This window comes from Leiobunum rupestre, chromosome 5, assembly GCF_980474605.1.
Source record: "Leiobunum rupestre chromosome 5, qqLeiRupe1.1.hap1, whole genome shotgun sequence".
NCBI classification, from domain to species: Eukaryota; Metazoa; Arthropoda; class Arachnida; order Opiliones; family Sclerosomatidae; genus Leiobunum; species Leiobunum rupestre.
The window spans coordinates 25,295,882-25,317,484 of NC_143388.1; the positions used below are offsets into that span (position 1 = coordinate 25,295,882).

The 21,603-nt window shown below is 38.7% G+C and overlaps 2 protein-coding genes across 3 annotated transcripts in view; one reads left to right on the top strand and one right to left on the bottom strand.

Annotated features, from left to right (window-relative positions):
- Positions 1-21,603, bottom strand: part of LOC149943949 (chitinase-3-like protein 1) — a 66,169-nt gene that overhangs the window by 23,646 nt on the left and 20,920 nt on the right. The gene's annotated exons all lie outside the window — the stretch shown is intronic.
- Positions 2,303-21,603, top strand: part of LOC149943950 (uncharacterized) — a 31,848-nt gene continuing 12,547 nt past the window's right edge. The window contains exons 1-4 of the mRNA XM_090176250.1: positions 2,303-2,820; positions 5,877-6,117; positions 14,188-14,353; positions 18,696-18,829. Coding sequence (XP_090032376.1) covers positions 2,591-2,820; positions 5,877-6,117; positions 14,188-14,353; positions 18,696-18,829 — 771 coding nt within the window. The 5' untranslated portion in view covers positions 2,303-2,590. The remainder of the gene's footprint in view (positions 2,821-5,876; positions 6,118-14,187; positions 14,354-18,695; positions 18,830-21,603) is intronic.

Consider the following 21,603-nt stretch of genomic DNA (forward strand, 5'->3'; position numbering starts at 1 on the left):
GCAAACAACAGAATTACAGGCTCTTGTCATGGCTAAATATTTCTAGTGCGGTTACATAATTTCGAAAACCTAAAACTAATTTATTTATTGTAATTACTTATTGTCAAATATATACTGCTATATTAACAGAAGGGTTAGTAACGGGCCTTTGAGAAGACTGATTTTTCTAACTTAATCCAATTTATTTCCTCAATAACCACCCAAAGTATACAATAACATATTGTAAAGGGCTCCTAAGAATTACAGTATGTACACTCTGTTTGAAAAGTCTTCGACAGCTGAAATTTTTGCCCTCTTTTTAATTCTGCTAGAAAAATATAATAGATAGAACGATGAAACCAATTGCAACTTATATTTATTTTTCAATATCTTTCGTTATTTATCGGTTTCGTCCGCCAAAAATTAATAGTTTGGTGGGAACCGTCAAAACTCATTTTTGACACCTTTTTAAATATTGGTTCTACGGCACTGACTCGCGCGTTTTTGAATTCACAGTGGTCGGTTCATATTTAGAAAGTGGAAACATTATCCCTCTACAATCAACGGTTGAGAAGTTATCGCGTTTCCAAATTTTCGTCGAAGTTGCGTTATTTATAATCGCTTGATGCATTTAAGGTGTTTCCTAGTTTCGACGAAAATTTGGAAACGCGATAACTTCTCAACCGTTGATTGTAGAGGGATAATTTTTCCACTTTCTAAATATGAACCGACCACCGTGAATTCAAAAACGCGCGAGTCAGTGCCGTAGAACCAATATTTAAAAAGTTGTCAAAAATGAGTTTTGACGGTTCCCGCCAAACTATTAATTTTTGGCGGACGAAACCGATAAATAACGAAAGATATTAGAAAATAAATAAAAGTTGCAATTGGTTTTATCAATCTATCTATTATAGTTTTCTAGCAGGATTAAAAAGAGGGCAAAAATGTCAGCTGTCGAAGACTTTTCAAACAGAGTGTACTTTTGACAACTTCACCTTGTTTTCCAACTCACCAATATTCTACTGCTAGAAACGTGAAGGCATTCGTTTAATAAACGCTTGTTTATAAAATGCTCTTTATAATAGGACGCTTATAATAAAGGCCAATTATAAAACAATAAATCGGAGACCCCCCTCCCGAAATTTCAAACGCGAGGCCCCCCTCCCCAAATTTCAAACGCCAGACCCCCTTCCCCAAATTTCAAACGCGAGACCCCCTCCTGAGATTTCAAACGCGAGACCCCCTCCTGAGATTTCAAACGCGAGGCCCCCTCCCCAAATTTCAAACGCGAGACCCCCTCCCCAAATTTCAAACACGAGACCCCATTCCCTAAATTTCAAACGCGAGACCCCCCTCCCGAAATTTCAAACGAGAGGCCCCCCTCCCGAAATTTCAAACTCGAGACCCCCTCCTGAGATTTCAAACGCGAGACCCCCCTCCCGAAATTTCAAACGCGAGACCCCCCTCCCGAAATTTCAAACGAGAGGCCCCCCTCCCGAAATTTCAAACGAGAGGCCCCCCTCCCCAAATTTCAAACGCGAGACCCCCCTCCTGAGATTTCAAATGCGAGACCCCCTCCCCAAATTTCAAACACGAGACCCCATTCCCTAAATTTCAAACGCGAGACCCCCTCCTGAGATTTCAAACGCGAGACCCCCCTCCCGAAATTTCAAACGCGAGACCCCCCTCCCGAAATTTCAAACGAGAGGCCCCCCTCCCCAAATTTCAAACGCGAGACCCCCCTCCTGAGATTTCAAATGCGAGACCCCCTCCCCAAATTTCAAACACGAGACCCCATTCCCTAAATTTCAAACGCGAGACCCCCCTCCTGAGATTTCAAATGCGAGACCCCCTCCCCAAATTTCAAACACGAGACCCCATTCCCTAAATTTCAAACGCGAGACCCCCTCCTGAGATTTCAAACGCGAGACCCCCCTCCCGAAATTTCAAACGCGAGACCCCCCTCCCGAAATTTCAAACGAGAGGCCCCCCTCCCGAAATTTCAAACGAGAGGCCCCCCTCCCCAAATTTCAAACGAGAGGCCCCCCTCCCCAAATTTCAAACGCGAGACCCCCCTCCCGAGATTTCCAATGATTTTCTTACCTACGATTTGTATACCTGATTACTAAACAAGGATCGCACTAAACGCACCCAAACGGCGCTGGAAGACGGAAGCCGATAATAATCCGGCAGCCCGGCAGCCGGCAGCGCTCGGCGTCTTCTGCTAGTGTTTTTCGCGTCCCCCGAAAAGTACCGCAATGCGCGAGCCATTGACGGCGGAAGAGGACAGCAGTGTCCCGTCAGTCTAAGCTGGGCGGCCGCCGTGGTTCCCTCTCTCTCAATCTGTCTGCCCCGTCGCCAGACGAGCACACTTCGCCAAACAGAATCCGTCGCTCAATCACACGCTCACCGAACTATCTCGTCAAACTCGCTCCTCGAAATCCCCCCAAACCGCCCTCCGTCAATAATATAATCATGCCACAATTATAGGATTATAGAAATATAGATATTTATAAATTAAACGTTTATTTTTCTACCGCCGAGTGTTAACTGTAGGAATAAATTAAAATTCGTCAAATTCATCCGGAAGATATGCATTTGATGTCGGGCAATGATGGTAACCGACCACGCGTATGAAAAAGAGGAAATCAGAGACCGCAACGGCAACAAGCTCAACTTAGCCCAGCACGTCGCGGAATGGATCGGCTTCGATCTGGGGCTGGGCCTCGGGCTGGACCTCTTCTTCGCCAACGACTCGCCCGAAAAGGCCCCGGAGAACGGCTTCAAACTCATCAAAGAACTCTCACCTGGAAGCGATATCTTCGACGTTATCAAAACTGGGTGAGAACAATATTCGTTTCTATCAATACGGGCTCTAGCGCCCGCCAACAAATATTACGCGCTGATGATAGTTCGCCGTCCGCCACGTGTTTCGAACGACGGCGGTTTTGATTATTAAGTATCTTTCGAACGCCTGAAATTAACTTATACCTAGACACCGGTGTATTGCGGTTAGAGCACTTCTACAGGCGCTAATAGGTCAAAAATAGGCCAGCTTTTGGATTTCTTTTTTAATTTAAAACGGTTATACTAATTAGTAAAAAATAAATAGATAATTGCCCGAAAACTAGTTGAACACGATTCAAGTATTATAGTTACGGATAATTATTTGGTATAAAAGTATCTTACGAACGTGAGGCGTAATACGGGTCTAGTACGGTAAACGCCGGAAATTAACTTCTTCCTGGACATTGGTGTATTGCGGTTAGAACACTTCTACAGGCGCTAATAGATCAAACATTGGCCAAATTTTGGAATTATTTATCAATTTAAAACGGTTATACCAATTAGTTAGAAATAAATAGTTAATTGCCCGAAATCTAGATCAACTCGATTTAGTTATAATTATGGATAATTATTTAGTATATTAAGTATCTTGCGAACGTGAAGCTTATTACGTGTCTAGTAAGGTAAATGACGGAAATTATCTTCTTCCTGGACATTGGTGTATTGCGGTTAGAACACTTCTACAGGCGCTATTAGCTCAAAAATAGGCCACTTTTTTCATTAATTTTCAATTTAAAACGGTTATACTAATTAGTAAAAAATAAATAGATAATTGCCCGAAATCTAGTTCAACACGATTTAGTTATAATTAGGGATAATTATTTGGTATAAAAGTTTTTACGAACGTGAATCGTATTACGGGTCTACGTCTAGTAAGGTAAACGCCGGAAAATAACTTCTTCCTGCACACCGGTGTATTGCCGCTAGAACACATCTACAAGCGCTATTAGGTCAATTCTAATTTAAAACGCTTATACTAACTAAATAATAATAGATAGCAAATTTGCTGAATATTAGGTTCAACACGATTAAATAGTTATTACGAGTAAGGGTTAATATTTACATTGGATTAATCTAAAAATAATTAAATCAACTTCTGCATTAATTAATAAACTTTTCGGTTTGAAACACTTAAAGAAGCATAAACTTATTTTAAAGTATGGATAACGATACATTATGTCAACCATACAATCCAACTCAAGGGGTCCGACACTAACATATTTTGCGTACGGGATATTGAATCTCAAAGTGATTTCAGAAATTCGAAACGGATTATGAGATTTCAGAGAACGTTTTGATTTCTGGTATTTTCACCCAGATTTCAGGATTTACAATTTCACTTACAGATTTATAATCTTTAATGTACGGCAAGTATAGGTAAGGGGTTGGTGGAGGTTTCAAATGTTAGTTTATAAGGCCTAGAAAAGCCAATACAGAGTACAAATTTGGTCCAAAGTCAGAAGTAACTCGTATTGTAGTATTGACCAAAGCACGGTACAGAAGGCGGTTCAACTTCGGTGCAGGTGTATTTGAATTATATAAGAAGGGGCCAAGAATAACATATTATATACTTATATGGGGTAGGGGGGGCTTTGGAAAAACATTTACAGAAAGCTTTGTTGGAACTGTACCGAGCTGACTATTAGCGTAACTTGTCCGGGGTATAAATGGTATAATCGCGTGCTACGGCGACGGAATACGGACCGCCGCTGAAGGGACACTCAGCGCCAACGCCGTGGGAGGAGTCAAGCCCGCTATTGGAAAAGCCAAATCAGTTTTCCACATGATTTTGCTTCCTGTATTGGCGTTTCGGTACAAAGCCACGCTCGCCGTGTCTACTCTCAGGTGACGGTTGGGCGTACCTTCGAACCCATCTGACTGTACCGAGTCTCTGACTCCAAAACTAATGCCAGGCCTCGCTTTCGCTTCGCAATAGTCTTGATTGTTATTAAGGCCCCTTTAAATTTATCCTTCGTAGCTAACGCGTGTAATCAACAGCGTATGGCTTACATTAAATATAGGTTGAAGTAGTTTTCTTTCCTTAATATCCATTAATGTATATGTTTCGTAAAAATGAGATTTTCGTACGTGTTGATGTGTTGCTGTACAATTTCCGAAACTTTTATCCACGCCCACATTCGTAGCTCCACTAAACTTTGTGAAGTTTATGCAAATGAAGTCGATTAAGTGAAAGTTCTGATCCGAAATTCAGAAATTGAAGACGTGGAGACCAAACTTTCTAGTGGAGACAAAGCCCGGAGACCAAGAGACCAAATCTTCCGGTGGAGACTGAAGACTCGGAGATCCAGAGCCCAAAGTTATCAGATGACTGAAGTCTCGGAGATCCAGGACCCAAAGTTATCAGAAGACTGAAGACCCGGAGACCAAGAGACCAAGCCTTACAGTGGCGACTGAAAACCCCAAGACCGAGCCTTACAGTGGCGACTGAAAACCTCCAGACTAAGAGACCAAGCCTTACAGTGGAGACTGAAGACCCAAAAACCAAACACCACATGTCTTTCCAACCTCCATAAATCCATTAATCATAAATTGAAATTCAAATTATTATTCTACACTTATTAAAAAGTAGCCGAAAATGGGAGGAGGGATTTTAGTTTATGAAAACTTGAGAGAAACTGAAAAAAAATAATAACTAACTCTGCTAAACTCCTGGGCTATGACGACTTCCGGCTCCGACGCTTATTATTAAAAATGTTACATTGTTGATTTAGTACATATCTTTTAAATCTAAGAGTTATAAGGTCAGCTTACTATTTACACTGAACTCAATTAAACTGTTTTAGTGTCTTTGAAGGCTTAGATTTTCTTCCGCCTGTCACCCTATGAATTTACTTTTCTTCCAAACAAATACCCTGGTGGTAGGCCAACGTGTTCCGCTGTTGGCCTACCACCAGGGTATTTGTTTGGAAGGAAAGCAAATTCATAGGGTGACAGGCGGAAGAAAACCTAGGTCTTTAAGAGAAATGCGTAAGATAATCGTCGACAATTGGTTAACTGACAAGAGTATTTGCTCTCGTTGTTTCGGTCAGCTCACTGGACGCGGTCCGTTACTTGGTGGAGCACTATGGTCAACGCGTCCTGTACGAAAGAGATGGCGAAGGCCACACCACTGTCCACTGGGTGTGTCGGCTGGGCTTTAGCGACATCCTTTCCTTCATGGTGGAGCTGGGAATGCCCCTGGACACGCCCAGCCTCAGCGACCCCGAACCTCGACCCGTCCACTGGGCCTGCTTGACCGGAGACGTGGCTATCATGGACGCCCTCATTCAGGTAACACCATTCTTCATTTCACACTCGGCGGCCAGTTCACAGCGGGTCAATATCCTTGTCAAATATGTCATAACCCCCACCAACATTTTGGTGGTCGACTCAAAACTTCAAATAGGGTAGTTAAAGGTGTTACATAGGCTTAATGGCTTCCCCCAAATGTTTTACTAGGAGGGACGTATGAGCAACAAACACAGCACCCCACACACGGAGAACGCAACCCGTCAGAATTCGTGCATTTTCTCGCGTACAGTTTTCATTGGTAGCTTTAGCGCCAGCTGCCGTCGGAAGGGGAAAATTCGGTAAATGTCTCCCCCCTTTCCGTAAAACGTTCCGCGTAAAGGTTCGTCCAATGAAATTTGTACGCAACACTGCGTTAGCGTGTTTAAAGGCTAGCTGCGATCTCCTTGTGTTTGCTGCGCCTAGGGAGGGACTAAATAAATGCCGCTCTATTTTTCCTTCCCCCCTACGCGCATGCGCGAGTCACTGAATAAAATAGTAACGTGTTTATGTTAGTTTTATTTGTAAGGCTAAAGTTGTTAGCGCGCGCGCATCTTTTATTTCGGGACGCGCGTGCGAGATTTAACGAGCCCTTCTGTATTGAAATATTAAGCAGCGCGCGCTTTAAAATATAGCGCTTTTACAAGTATGTCATGGCTCTCGGTATTACTACTTCTAGGCAAATGGCTGAACAGGTTTTATTTAAGCGTCTATTGCCACAATCCAACTTTTTGGTCGATTCAAATTCAAGGTATTAAAGGCTTAAGAAACCGCGTAAGAGAAAACTAAACACTTATATTATATTATATTTATTATATTATAAATAACTTTATTTTATTTTGTATTAAATTATTATTTAAATTTATTTAATTCCATCCAATTTTTGGTGTTAATTAACACCGTACATCCACATAGGAATTTACAAGGGGCAAAAATATTAAAACTTGCTCATATTTTGTTTTTCCAAAAAAATAATTTAAAGGGTATGTAACAATGCTTACAAAACTTTATTCAATAAATCAAAGTTACCTTTTTATACTGATTTATGGATGAAAAATAAACTTTGGTTTACAAAAAATTCAGTTTTATAGCCTAAAACATGAATTTATTCATATTCAACCATGAATATAGACCTCCTATAACGTTCAAAGAAAGGCTAAGCTTATAAACCCCGCCCACAGTGGCGTCACCGCATACAACCATCTGCCTAAAATTTCGCGTCCATAACTATTTTGAGTCTGTTTGATAAGAGCCATTATGGGTATGAAAAACCCGAAAGTTGCGGGTCAAATTAGTTTTTGTTTGTCTAAAATAAAAGCGAGTGAACAATTAAACCCAAAAGGTTATTGCTAGGTTAAGGAGGAAGGAATATTAAAACCACAAATGCTCAAACATCTAGACCATTTTGGTTTACGTTTGTTAACAGAAGTGATGGGAAACTCAGTCTTGACTGTGATACTTATCAATCAAGACTGAATTGAAAATGATATTTCAAAAATCATTTCAAAAACAGAATTCTTAACTGTAGCCAAAGATATAAAAATTATTCAACCCGACTTCAAATGATTCTAAGCCTAGATCCGATAAGTTAGGGAGTCTAAAACCGAAACGGAAAAAATTGACTCACTGTCACTCCAGAGTGCGAGCGGGATTTTTGCGTCATTTGCTTTGACCTCCTATTGGCTCGTTTAAATAGTCGTTGTGACGTAAATCGGCAGAAAGTCCAGCCTTTTTTTTTAACAGTGACTGGTATATAACCTACCGTTCTATATTCACGGTTGAATATGAATAAATTCATGCTTAAATATATCAACAATATGTTTAGAAGAACAGCTGGTTTTTCTTCAAATATTTAAATTAAATACTTTTCATACACATCCTTTTAATTACGCGAAACTGAATAATAATATTAATTTTAAATGTCTTTATTAATATAGTAGTTAATAAATAGTAGTAGTATTAATAGTTAGTGTAGGGAGCTGTTGGCTCGCGTGGCATGCAGGGCTTGCCACCACCCTCTTACGCCTTGTAACCCGGCCACCTGAATTAATGTCTCTAAAAGTCGGTTGATGACTAAGGCCTTGGGTGGTGCCTTGGGTGATTAGCCTAGCTTATTATTATTATATAAATTGACATATTTTACAGTTAGTGGTACCAACGGCGCACTGATCACAGTTAATAAAATTTCAAAAATAATTTAAATCGGGGGATAATTAAAATCGATAACTGTGAGGTATCTAAAATCTGAAATGAAGGAGTTTGTTGCTTTACAACGAATTCAGCTTAGTTTCGGGTTTAAACTATCCAGTTTGCATTTTAACCCGTATCAACTGATCTGATGATATAATAATACTTATCATAATCAGCAGGGCTAATACCCAAGGCACCACCTTAGACTTAAGTCATCTAGCAACTTTTAATGCCTCAATATCAGAACGTAAATCTAATTTATCATAATAATTACCTCAGGTCAGATAATGTAACTTATTATCTTAACTAATAATCAATAATAATAATCAGCTAGGCTAATACCCTTGGCACCACCTTCGGCCTAAGTTATCGAGCGACTTTTAAAGCCGTTAGTTCAGGTGGCCAGGTTACAATGCGTAGGAGGGTGATGTCAAGGAATCTGTTCCATTACGCCGAATTACATTCGACCGAACCCAATCCCATTCGACCGAAAAACCCGCACTTCTCCGGGTTTAGGATTCGGTTTTATCCGTTTCAGCATCTGTCAGAACAGCATGCAGTGTTACCTAACCTAACCTAACAGACTTAAAAATATATTAAAACGCTTCCATAAAAAATCAAAAGGAGTAGAAAGAAAAACTATTTTTTTTTGGGGTCGCTCAATTGTGAATAATGCGTCAGTCGATTAGAAAAATACAAAACCCGCCTTTGGGCTAATTTCATCAAAAACATTGGCGGAATTTAGTCTACTGGGAATTTAGTCTACTGGGAATTTAGTCTACTGGGAATTTAGTCTACTGGGAATTTAGTCTACTGGGAATTTAGTCTACTGGGAATTTAGTCTACTGGGAATTTAGTCTACTGGGAATTTAGTCTACTGGGAATTTAGTCTACTGGGAATTTAGTCTACTGGGAATTTAGTCTACTGGGAATTTAGTCTACTGGGAATTTAGTCTACTGGGAATTTAGTCTACTGGGAATTTAGTCTACTGGGAATTTAGTCTACTGGGAATTTAGTCTACTGGGAATTTAGTCTACTGGGAATTTAGTCTACTGGGAATTTAGTCTACTGGGAATTTAGTCTACTGGGAATTTAGTCTACCGGGAATTTAGTCTACCGGGAATTTAGTCTACCGGGAATTTAGTCTACCGGGAATTTAGTCTACCGGGAATTTAGTCTACCGGGAATTTAGTCTACCGGGAATTTAGTCTACCGGGAATTTAGTCTACCGGGAATTTAGTCTACCGGGAATTCAGTCTACCGGGAATTCAGTCTACCGGGAATTCAGTCTACCGGGAATTCAGTCTACCGGGAATTCAGTCTACCGGGAATTCAGTCTACCGGGAATTCAGTCTACCGGGAATTCAGTCTACCGGGAATTCAGTCTACCGGGAATTCAGTCTACCGGGAATTCAGTCTACCGGGAATTCAGTCTACCGGGAATTCAGTCTACCGGGAATTCAGTCTACCGGGAATTCAGTCTACCGGGAATTCAGTCTACCGGGAATTCAGTCTACCGGGAATTCAGTCTACCGGGAATTCAGTCTACCGGGAATTCAGTCTACCGGGAATTTAGTCTACCGGGAATTTAGTCTACCGGGAATTTAGTCTACCGGGAATTTAGTCTACCGGGAATTTAGTCTACCGGGAATTCAGTCTACCGGGAATTCAGTCTACCGGGAATTCAGTCTACCGGGAATTCAGTCTACCGGGAATTCAGTCTACCGGGAATTCAGTCTACCGGGAATTCAGTCTACCGGGAATTCAGTCTACCGGGAATTCAGTCTACCGGGAATTCAGTCTACCGGGAATTCAGTCTACCGGGAATTCAGTCTACCGGGAATTCAGTCTACCGGGAATTCAGTCTACCGGGAATTCAGTCTACCGGGAATTCAGTCTACCGGGAATTCAGTCTACCGGGAATTCAGTCTACCGGGAATTCAGTCTACCGGGAATTCAGTCTACCGGGAATTCAGTCTACCGGGAATTCAGTCTACCGGGAATTCAGTCTACCGGGAATTCAGTCTACCGGGAATTCAGTCTACCGGGAATTCAGTCTACCGGGAATTCAGTCTACCGGGAATTCAGTCTACCGGGAATTCAGTCTACCGGGAATTCAGTCTACCGGGAATTCAGTCTACCGGGAATTCAGTCTACCGGGAATTCAGTCTACCGGGAATTCAGTCTACCGGGAATTCAGTCTACCGGGAATTCAGTCTACCGGGAATTCGGCGCAATGGGAATTCGGCGCAATGGGAAGATACCGTGGCAAGCCCTTATAATAGAATAGGTTGGAAGCACCATTTGCAGTAGAAGTGGTATTTCTTTTAAGAATTTTCTTCGCGCGAAATCTCGACAATTTTTAATCGAACAGAAAACCAAGTTGGCCCAAAATGTTGCCTCGTTTGAAAGCACTCAAAATGGATAAAAGTGTTAAAAAAATTCAATGGTGGACTTAGTTTAAATGATTTACATTTTAGATGATACGGAGTTCGCAGCTTGTCTGTTTTATCTCACTTTTGTAAATAGGAAGCTTAATAGGCAGCGGCCAGTTAACCGTCGAGAAAAGTTGGAATCATTTAGTTTTGTTACTTAGAGATAACTGAGAGTTCCGAGATAGAAAGGAGAAAAACCGTTTAGGAGTCCGCGAAATCCAATAAGGTTTTTCTCTCCGAAAATTGAACGAAAGATAAGGGGAAGCCCCCCTCCGAGGCGCATTTTCCCCGTCACAGAGATAATATTGGGAAGAGTGGACGGAGGGAGCAGGATCCTCCTCCCGCCATTATCTACGAACGCATTTCCCAAAACTTTCGGAACCTTAAAATGGGCAGATTTTAGCTCCCCTTTTATCATTAAAGGAGGGAGCTATAGATGGCGCTACAGAAAGGGGCGAGGTCGTAAATTTTAAAGTTGGAATCTGTTCGTTTATTGGCTTATTATTATTTTTATTATTATTGCGTCATTTTCAACCAATCTTGATTATAGTTGTGACATTAAAACGGTGATTCTATTTTGAAATTAGTTTCAGTTATTAATTGCTAAGGGTGAACGCTGAATTAAATTAAGCTGGATTTTTTTTAAAGTACCTCTACACGTTTTTATTTTTTCCGGAAATATTTTTAGCGATTGATTTGAGATAAAATACGTATTTAATGAAATTTGACAAATTAAAAATTTATTTAAAGTAATAATAATTATATTGGAAATTTCCGTTTCATGTTGACAAAACACAACTTTTGATATTTTATGCAATATTATTGGATAATGTTCTAAATTTTAATGATGTTTTAACAGTTACAAGCTTTCCGTTATCATTTTTCTAGACTCTAGCTCAACGGTTGATAATTTATGGAAACTTGAACTTCACTGTTAGGGTTATTTTCCCTTTAAACATAGGCGTCACGAAATTCATTAACAATATTTTTGTCCCATGTCGATCAAAAATTTGAATTTGAAAAATAATTTAAATGGGTTAATTCATTAACAAAAACCCCAATATTAACAAAAAAAACCCCCAATATTAATAGAAACCCCCAATATTAATAGAAACCCCCAATATTAATAGAAACCCCCAATATTAATAGAAACCCCCAATATTAATAGAAACCCCAAATATTAATAGAAACCCCAAATATTAATAGAAACCCCCAATATTAATAGAAACCCCCAATATTAATAGAAACCCCCAATATTAATAAAAACCCCCTTTATTAATAAAAACCCCAATATTAATAAAAACCCCAATATTAATAGAAACCCCCAATATTAATAGAAACCCCCAATATTAATAAAAACCCCCAATATTAATAAAAACCCCCAATATTAATAAAAACCCCCAATATTAATAGAAACCCCCAATATTAATAGAAACCCCCAATATTAATAGAAACCCCCAATATTAATAGAAACCCCCAATATTAATAGAAACCCCCAATATTAATAGAAACCCCCAATATTAATAGAAACCCCCAATATTAATAGAAACCCCCAATATTAATAGAAACCCCCAATATTAATAGAAACCCCCAATATTAATAGAAACCCCCAATATTAATAGAAACCCCCAATATTAATAGAAACCCCCAATATTAATAGAAACCCCAATATTAATAGAAACCCCCAATATTAATAGAAACCCCCAATATTAATAAAAACCCCCAATATTAATAAAAACCCCCAATATTAATAAAAACCCCCAATATTAATAGAAACCCCCAATATTAATAGAAACCCCCAATATTAATAGAAACCCCAAATATTAATAGAAACCCCAAATATTAATAGAAACCCCCAATATTAATAGAAACCCCCAATATTAATAAAAAACCCCTTTATTAATAAAAACCCCAATATTAATAAAAACCCCAATATTAATAGAAAACCCCAATATTAATAGAAACCCCCAATATTAATAAAAACCCCCAATATTAATAAAAACCCCCAATATTAATAAAAACCCCCAATATTAATAGAAACCCCCAATATTAATAGAAACCCCCAATATTAATAGAAACCCCCAATATTAATAGAAACCCCCAATATTAATAGAAACCCCCAATATTAATAGAAACCCCCAATATTAATAGAAACCCCCAATATTAATAGAAACCCCCAATATTAATAAAAACCCCCAATATTAATAGAAACCCCCAATATTAATAGAAACCCCCAATATTAATAGAAACCCCCAATATTAATAGAAACCCCCAATATTAATAGAAACCCCCAATATTAATAGAAACCCCCAATATTAATAGAAACCCCCAATATTAATAGAAACCCCCAATATTAATAGAAACCCCCAATATTAATAGAAACCCCCAATATTAATAGAAACCCCCAATATTAATAGAAACCCCCAATATTAATAGAAACCCCCAATATTAACAGAAACCCCCAATATTAATAGAAACCCCCAATATTAATAGAAACCCCCAATATTAATAGAAACCCCCAATATTAACAGAAACCCCCAATATTAACAGAAACCCCCAATATTAACAGAAATCCTTAAGATGTTAAAAACGTAAAACTGATTGGTTGTTTAAAAATGTACAGTTCTTTCAAGGGTAAAATTGAGATAGTTGAATATTCAAGGGGAAAATAGGGTAACATTGATCGAGTTGAATATTCAAGGGGGAAATAGGGTAACATTGATCGAGCTGAATATTCAAGGGGAAAATAGGGTAACATTGATCGAGCTGAATATTCAAGGGGAAAATAGGGTAACATTGATCGAGCTGAATATTCAAGGGGAAAATAGGGTAACATTGATCGAGCTGAATATTCAAGGGGAAAATAGGGTAACATTGATCGAGCTGAATATTCAAGGGGAAAATAATGTAACATTGAGATAGTTGAATATTCAAGGGGAAAATAGGGTAACATTGATCGAGCTGAATATTCAAGGGGAAAATAATGTAACATTGAGATAGTTGAATATTCAAGGGGAAAATAGGGTAACATTGATCGAGCTGAATATTCAAGGGGAAAATAGGGTAACATTGATCGAGTTGAATATTCAATGGAGAAATAAAATATTCTTAAATTATATTATTATTAGGATTGAAAATGTATAAGATTTAAAATATGTAATACAAAAAATGAGGGGGGGGGGGAGATCTTAGGGGCCCATCAGCTTTATTTTAGGGGCCCGGTACAATAAGGGCTCATCGCCTTCAGAAAGGTCTTTACACGACCCTGAGCGAAAAAAAAGGATGAATCGAAAATCGATTTTCAATTGCATCAATTACCGAATCGATATTATTAATCTTATACTCGAACCAGTAACTGTTACAACATCGATTAATCGATATATGAAGCGACTAATAGATATTCGATTAAACGCTTTTTGGTCTTTCGTCTTGCCTCGTTTCTTGCAGGCCGGAGTATCAGTAAACGCGACGGACACTCGGGGCCGGACGCCGCTGATCGTAGCCACCCAGAAGGGGAACACCCACCTGGTGGGCTACTTGCTGGCCAAAGGCTCCGACCACCAGCTCAGGGACAACAACGGAGACAGCGCGCTGCATTGGGCAGCCTACAAAGGTACGATCCGCTACTTCCTACTCCAACGAGACCATTTAACCTAGGAGTAACAAACACAGCACCCACACAAGGAGAACGGAACCCGTCAGAATTCGTGCATTCTCTTGCATTGGTTAGACTAATTAGACGCGTTAGCGCCTGCTGCCGTCGGAAGGGGATAATTAGGAAATTGTCTCCCCCCCCACTTAAAACGTTCAGCGTAAAGGTTCGTCCAATGAAATTTGTACACAACACTGCGTTAGCGTGTTTAAAGGCTAGCCGCGTTCTCCTTTGGTTTGTGGCTCCTAGATTAAACTAACTAGTACAGCGGTTCCCAATTTTGTTTTGCTATGGAACCCTAAATTATCCACCTAATTCTGGTGGAACCCCAACTCATTTTTTTACTTAACTTAAAAGACTCTGGACGCAAACAAAGATGGCCGCGTTGTGAATTCTCGGAACCCCTGTGACCTTTCCGTGGAACCCCAGGGTTCAGTTGTTCGTTGGACCACTAGTTACTAGTGGTCCAACGAACAACTGAGCTGGTCATGATGATTCTCAGATATCAGACATTAATTAGTGGGGCTTGTGGCACTGGGTTATAACTCGGAGCAACTCCTTCCGCGTTGAGTTTGCAAGTTCTCTCCCCACTGATTTATTGGTTAACTTGTTGAGGTTAACGGTAATAGTAAGTGTAGGGAGCTGTTGGCTCGCGTGGCATGTAGGGCTTGTCACCACCCTCCTACGCATTGTAACCCGGCCAACTAAATTAATGGCATTAAAAGTCACTTGATGACTTGGGCCTAAGGTGGTGCCTTGGGTATTAGCTTAGCTGATTATTATCTCTGTTTCCGATTAAGCTAAATATTTAATAATAATCAGCCAAGAAAATACGCGAGGAACCGCACAGGCATAACTTAAACTAGTTAGTGACTTTTGAAGCCAAATACCGATGGCTTGGTTAAATCCCACAATTATGTGAACAGTTAACAAATCAAAATAAACAGTAATACAAATTTCGAAAATAATTGAATCGGGGGATAACTGAAATCGAGAACTTGAGGCATCTGAAATCGTGTTTTTCGGTTTACGATGAATTCAGATTAGTTTCGGATCAAACCATCTGGTTTGCGTTTTGACCCGTATCAACCCATCTGATAATATCACACCCTTAATACGGATTATCTGATTTATCATAACTATCCTAACTATTACCTCCGATTGGCTGACCACTATCCGTAATCGGTGTACATGTACAAGCCTGTAGCTTTGACTGTATTCAAGTGATTACGTCATCGATTACAGATTTAGCACTATTACCATGGATGAAGGAATATGACTGGAGCACGGGGTACAGTCATAAGGATGAGCATCTCAATAGGAGATTTGGCAGACTAAAATACGCTAGCGCCACCTGCGCGCGGGCGCTCGTACTGCAAAAATAAATTAAATTTATATTTTTATTTCCGGCGGGACGGAGCTTTCAAAATGGAGGGTTTTAGCAAATCGTCGAAGTGGAATAGACAAAATTGTGCGGCCCTTAGTTGTGTAAATTCGAGAGCTAATAACCCCTAAGAATTCTTTAAGGTAATTACTAGTCTTTACTTAATTAAAACATTTCTTACGCCTATTATCCAACTACTACCACTAAGCCTTGTCACGTCACTTAATTATTATTCAGATGTTCCCAATGCATTGAGAATTCTGGGAGGATTGATTTATTTGGACGAGAGGCGGAGTTATTTAAAGCTGAGGTTGTTCCGTGTGCTAATCACTTTGAAGCACACTTTTTTTATGATATTTCCAAGAGGTTAGATGTGTAAATATTCTTTATAATCTCTCTTTTACTGAATTTAATGTCTTTAAAGAAACGCCTGGTAAAAAATGCATTTCCAACAATATTTCTAAAACAACCTGAAATTGAACTGTTTGAAGATGTACCACAAAAAGAATTAGAACCATCAAATCTAAGTATCAAAGATGTAGAAAACTTAAATGTAGTGATGGAAACCAGCCCAAATTTAACATTTGACAGTAATATAGAGGATATCCCTAGTATTAGCGGTGTTAGGGTCAAATGATATGCATATTTGGTTTGCAAATTAATAAATGGTTAAAATTAAGCGATAAAATTAAGGAAAACACTACGAAAGGTTTATTTGATTTGGAACTATTTGACCAAATACCAAATGATTTGATATTATCAAATATTTTTATAGCTATTTTCAAATATAAAATTTTGGTCAACAAATAAAATATTTGACAAATCGTTTTAAGCACTATTTGATTTGGCGAACCGATTATTTGATTTGGTATTTGGTAGTACTAAATATTTTTTAATCATTACAATTATACCATAGTAAATAAAAAGTTTATTATTTTTTCTTAATACATGTATATCAATAATATTGTGATTTCCAAGAGATTTTGTTTATCTGTAATCTGTAGTAGCTTATCAAAACAGCTTTGGAGGTGGAAAATTTGATTTGGGCCTGAATCTGTCATCCATTCATGATTATTTATTTCAAAACTTCAGTTTTCCTATTAAAAATATATTTTAGCCCTTTAGTTAAATTAAGATTTCAAATTCAATTTTTTTTATTTACCTATGATATTGGAACCATGGGGGTATAAGAGCCAAGTCTTCTTGCGACTTATAGGTCAATTCCAAAATTCAGGAGAAGGGAACTCACTTATGTCTTAACACCGCAAAGACAATTCCCACGATTAAGACAGCATTATAATGTAGGTGAAGTGACTGTTCACTTTATAAGGGGATGGGAATTTTCATTCACTGACTTTCAGAATTGACCTATAAAATGAATATGCTTGTTAATTCTACTAGAAAATATAACATCATAATGGTACCACTAGTGAATGTTTTCGTTTTTTATTATATAGCTGGCCTTCAATAGTTTATTTTAATATACTCAAGTATAATCACTACTATGGATTCCTTCTACATTGTTTTCAGTTGATAAATTACATCCAGGGTTTCTGTGATTATGATATAAATTTCATGGTTTAGAGTCATAGTAGTTAAGTTCACCCTCAAAGCAATTCATTTTTTAACAGGTTGTTTCTATAAAGACATTAAATTCAGTAAAAGAGATTATAAAGAATAATTACATATCTAACCATTTGGAAATATCATAAAAAAAGTGTGCTTCAAAGTGATTAGCACACGGAACAACCTCAGCTTTAAATAACTCCGCCTCTCGTCCAAATAAATCAATCCTCCCAGAATTCTCAATGCATTGGGAACATCTGAATAATAATTAAGTGACGTGACAAGGCTTAGTGGTATTAGTTGGATAATAGGCGTAAGAAATGTTTTAATTACGTAAAGACTAGTAATTACCTTAAAGAATTCTTAGGGGTTATTAGCTCTCGAATTTACACAACTAAGGGCCGCACAATTTTGTCTATTCCACTTCGACGATTTGCTAAAACCCTCCATTTTGAAAGCTCCGTCCCGCCGGAAATAAAAATATAAATTTAATTTATTTTTGCAGTACGAGCGCCCGCGCGCAGGTGGCGCTAGCGTATTTTAGTCGGCCAAATTTCCTATTGAGATGCTCATCCTTATGATTGTACCCCGTGTTCCAGTCATATTCCTTCATCCATGCTACTACTACGCGAAAATTAATCGCTAGTTTTGGAGTAATTTTAGGAAATAGCGAGCAACTGCAAAATACAGTTTGGCTGTTATTGTATGGAAGAAGTTGGTAGTTTGGGTTAGCACTTTCGCCTCGCAGCAAGAGGAGCTGGGTTCGATCCCAGCTTGTGGCACTGGGTGAAAACTCGGAACAACTCCTTCCGCGTTGAGTTTGCAAGTTCTCTCCCCACTGATTTATTGGTTAACTTGTTGAGGTTAACGGTAATAGTGGGTGTAGGGAGCTGTAGGCTCAATCGCGTGGCATGCTGGGCTTGCCACCACCCTCCTTATGTACGCATCGTAACCCGGTCACCTAAATTAATGGCTTCAAAAGTCGCTTGATGACTTAGGCCTTAAGCTTCATTTTCATGCTCGCTGGTAACGGGTAAAAATCGACAAAATCCGCTTCCGCTACACACTTTTCACTTTCCGCGTCGATCTGTTTCAAACAGATATTTTAGCTTTATTTTCACGCTTGCGAGTGGCGGAAGCGAATTTTGACGATTTTTATCCGCTACCAGCGAGCATGAAAATGGGGCTTAAGGTAGTTTTGGTCTATTGTAATTGGCGTACATTTTTGAAGGAACTGGTTAGCCCCTCGATTAGCTCAGGCCTGATAACGCAACTGGTATCTGAGAATCGGTGGGAAGTGCTAGAGTAAACCGGTGAGTTTGGAATCCATAGGGTTTGCTGTTCTCTCGGCAGGGTACCCGGACATAACGCAGCTGCTGGTGCATTCTGGGAGCGACACGCAAGTAAAAGACAGCTTCGGACATACGCCTCTTCACTTGGCTTGCATAGGAGGAAGCGTCAATACCGTCAAGGAGCTCGTCAACAAGGTAAGAATGACTCTTAGAAACGTTGGCAAATAACATCAAACCTGACTCAAATGGGGTTTGGTCAGATTCTTTCAATCGAGAGTAGAGGTCGGCGTTCGATTAACTTTTATCCATGGATAAAATAAGTTCGGCGATATTTAAATATTTATTAAATAACCAATATTTGAATAATAATTGTAAAATGTTTAAATAATCGAAAGTGGATAAGCCTATTATTTAAACAAAACAAACAATTATTTAAATAAATACCATTTTAATTCAAATAAATGCTTGGTTGCGTAAAAAACATAATTAAATAAGTTAAAATTATATTCTTTTTACCAACTTTTGTTAAATAAATCGGAAATTTTGTGGATAATGAATAAACAATTCCAAGCACTAATCGAGAGGTCAGCGCTAGGGCTGTGCGAGTAGTGGGTTTAGGCAATCCAGTCGGTTTTCGAGTATCAAATATCTTTTCATCGAGTATTCGAGTCGAGTAATATTGAAGTAGAGTCGAGTAATCAAGTACTCGATAAAAGGGAAACTTTCTCTTCTTCGAGTCGAGTAATATTGAAGTCGAGTCGAGTAATCAAGTACTTGATAAAAGGGAAACTTTCTCTTCTTCGAGTCGAGTAATATTGAAGTCGAGTCGAGTAATCGAGTACTCGATAAAAGGGAAACTTTCTCTTCTTCGAGTCGAGTAATATTGAAGTCGAGTCGAGTAATCAAGTACTTGATAAAAGGGAAACTTTCTCTTCTTCGAGTCGAGTAATATTGAAGTCGAGTCGAGTAATCAAGTACTCGATAAAAGGGAAACTTTCTCTTCTTCGAGTTGAGTAATATTGAAGTCGAGTCGAGTAATCAAGTACTTGATAAAAGGGAAACTTTCTCTTCTTCGAGTTGAGTAATATTGAAGTCGAGTCGAGTAATCAAGTACTTGATAAAAGGGAAACTTTCTCTACTTCGAGTTGAGTAATATTGAAGTCGAGTCGAGTAATCGAGTACTTGATTAAGGGGAACTTTCACTTATTCGAGTCGAGTAATATTGAAGTCGAGTCGAGTAATCAAGTACTTGATAAAAGGGAAACTTTCTCTTCTTCGAGTCGAGTAATATTGAAGTCGAGTCGAGTAATCAAGTACTTGATAAAAGGGAAACTTTCTCTTCTTCGAGTTGAGTAATATTGAAGTCGAGTCGAGTAATCAAGTACTTGATTAAGGGGAACTTTCACTTATTCGAGTCGAGTAATATTGAAGTCGAGTCGAGTAATCAAGTACTTGATAAAAGGGAAACTTTCTCTTCTTCGAGTTGAGTAATATTGAAGTCGAGTCGAGTAATCGAGTACTTGATTAAGGGGAACTTTCACTTATTCGAGTCGAGTAATATTGAAGTCGAGTCGAGTAATCAAGTACTTGATAAAAGGGAAACTTTCTCTTCTTCGATTTGAGTAATATTGAAGTCGAGTCGAGTAATCGAGTACTTGATAAAAGGGAAACTTTATCTTCTTCGAGTCGAGTAATATTGAAGTCGAGTCGAGTAATCGAGTACTTGATAAAAGGGAAACTTTCTCTTCTTCGAGTCGAGTAATATTGAAGTCGAGTCGAGTAATCGAGTACTTGATAAAAGGGAAACTTTCTCTTCTTAGAGTCGAGTAATATTGAAGTCGAGTCGAGTAATCGAGTACTTGATAAAAGGGAAACTTTCTCTTCTTCGAGTCGAGTAATATTGAAGTCGAGTCGAGTAATCGAGTACTTGATAAAAGGGAAACTTTATCTTCTTCGAGTCGAGTAATATTGAAGTCGAGTCGAGTAATCGAGTACTTGATAAAAGGGAAACTTTCTCTTCTTCGAGTCGAGTAATATTGAAGTCGAGTCGAGTAATCGAGTACTTGATAAAAGGGAAACTTTCTCTTCTTCGAGTCGAGTAATATTGAAGTCGAGTCGAGTAATCGAGTACTTGATAAAAGGGAAACTTTCTCTTCTTAGAGTCGAGTAATATTGAAGTCGAGTCGAGTAATCAAGTACTTGATAAAAGGGAAACTTTCTCTTCTTCGAGTCGAGTAATATTGAAGTCGAGTCGAGTAATCGAGTACTTGATAAAAGGGAAACTTTCTCTTCTTCGAGTCGAGTAATATTGAAGTCGAGTCGAGTAATCGAGTACTTGATAAAAGGGAAACTTTCTCTTCTTCGAGTCGAGTAATATTGAAGTCGAGTCAAGTAGTCGAGTACTTGATTAAGGGGAAATTTTATCTCATGCGAGTCGAGTACTTGATTAGGAGCTGGTTTTATTCAAGTAATCATGAAAAAATTTTAAATGGAGTAAAAAGTAACTTTCAATGCTGAAATATATCCCTTTGATTTAAATGAACAGTTTCCACAACTTTGTAGGTACCGTTTTTTTGCCCCCCAAAAAGTTATAAAAACCTCTCTTTGAACTTTGAAGCAACGAGGATAGAAAAAACAAATACTCGACGAGTTTAGAGAGCAGCTTATTCGAGTAATCAGATACCCGAATATGCAATTTTTTGGTACTTGGTATTCGACAAGTATTCTCCAATTACTTATTCTTATTCGAGGTCGAGTTAGGCAAAGACAGGCTCATGCAATAACTCGAACAATTCATTATTATTGGACTTTTCCTACTTGAATTCCCGTTGTAGTACCACACTTAAGGCCTTCTAAGACTAGCCAATCATATCTTTTCACAAAATTAAGTGACGTTATACGCTCGCGCTAAAGCTATAGATTTCCAAAAGCGCTCGAAATAACAAATGAGTATGATTGGGACCAACTCT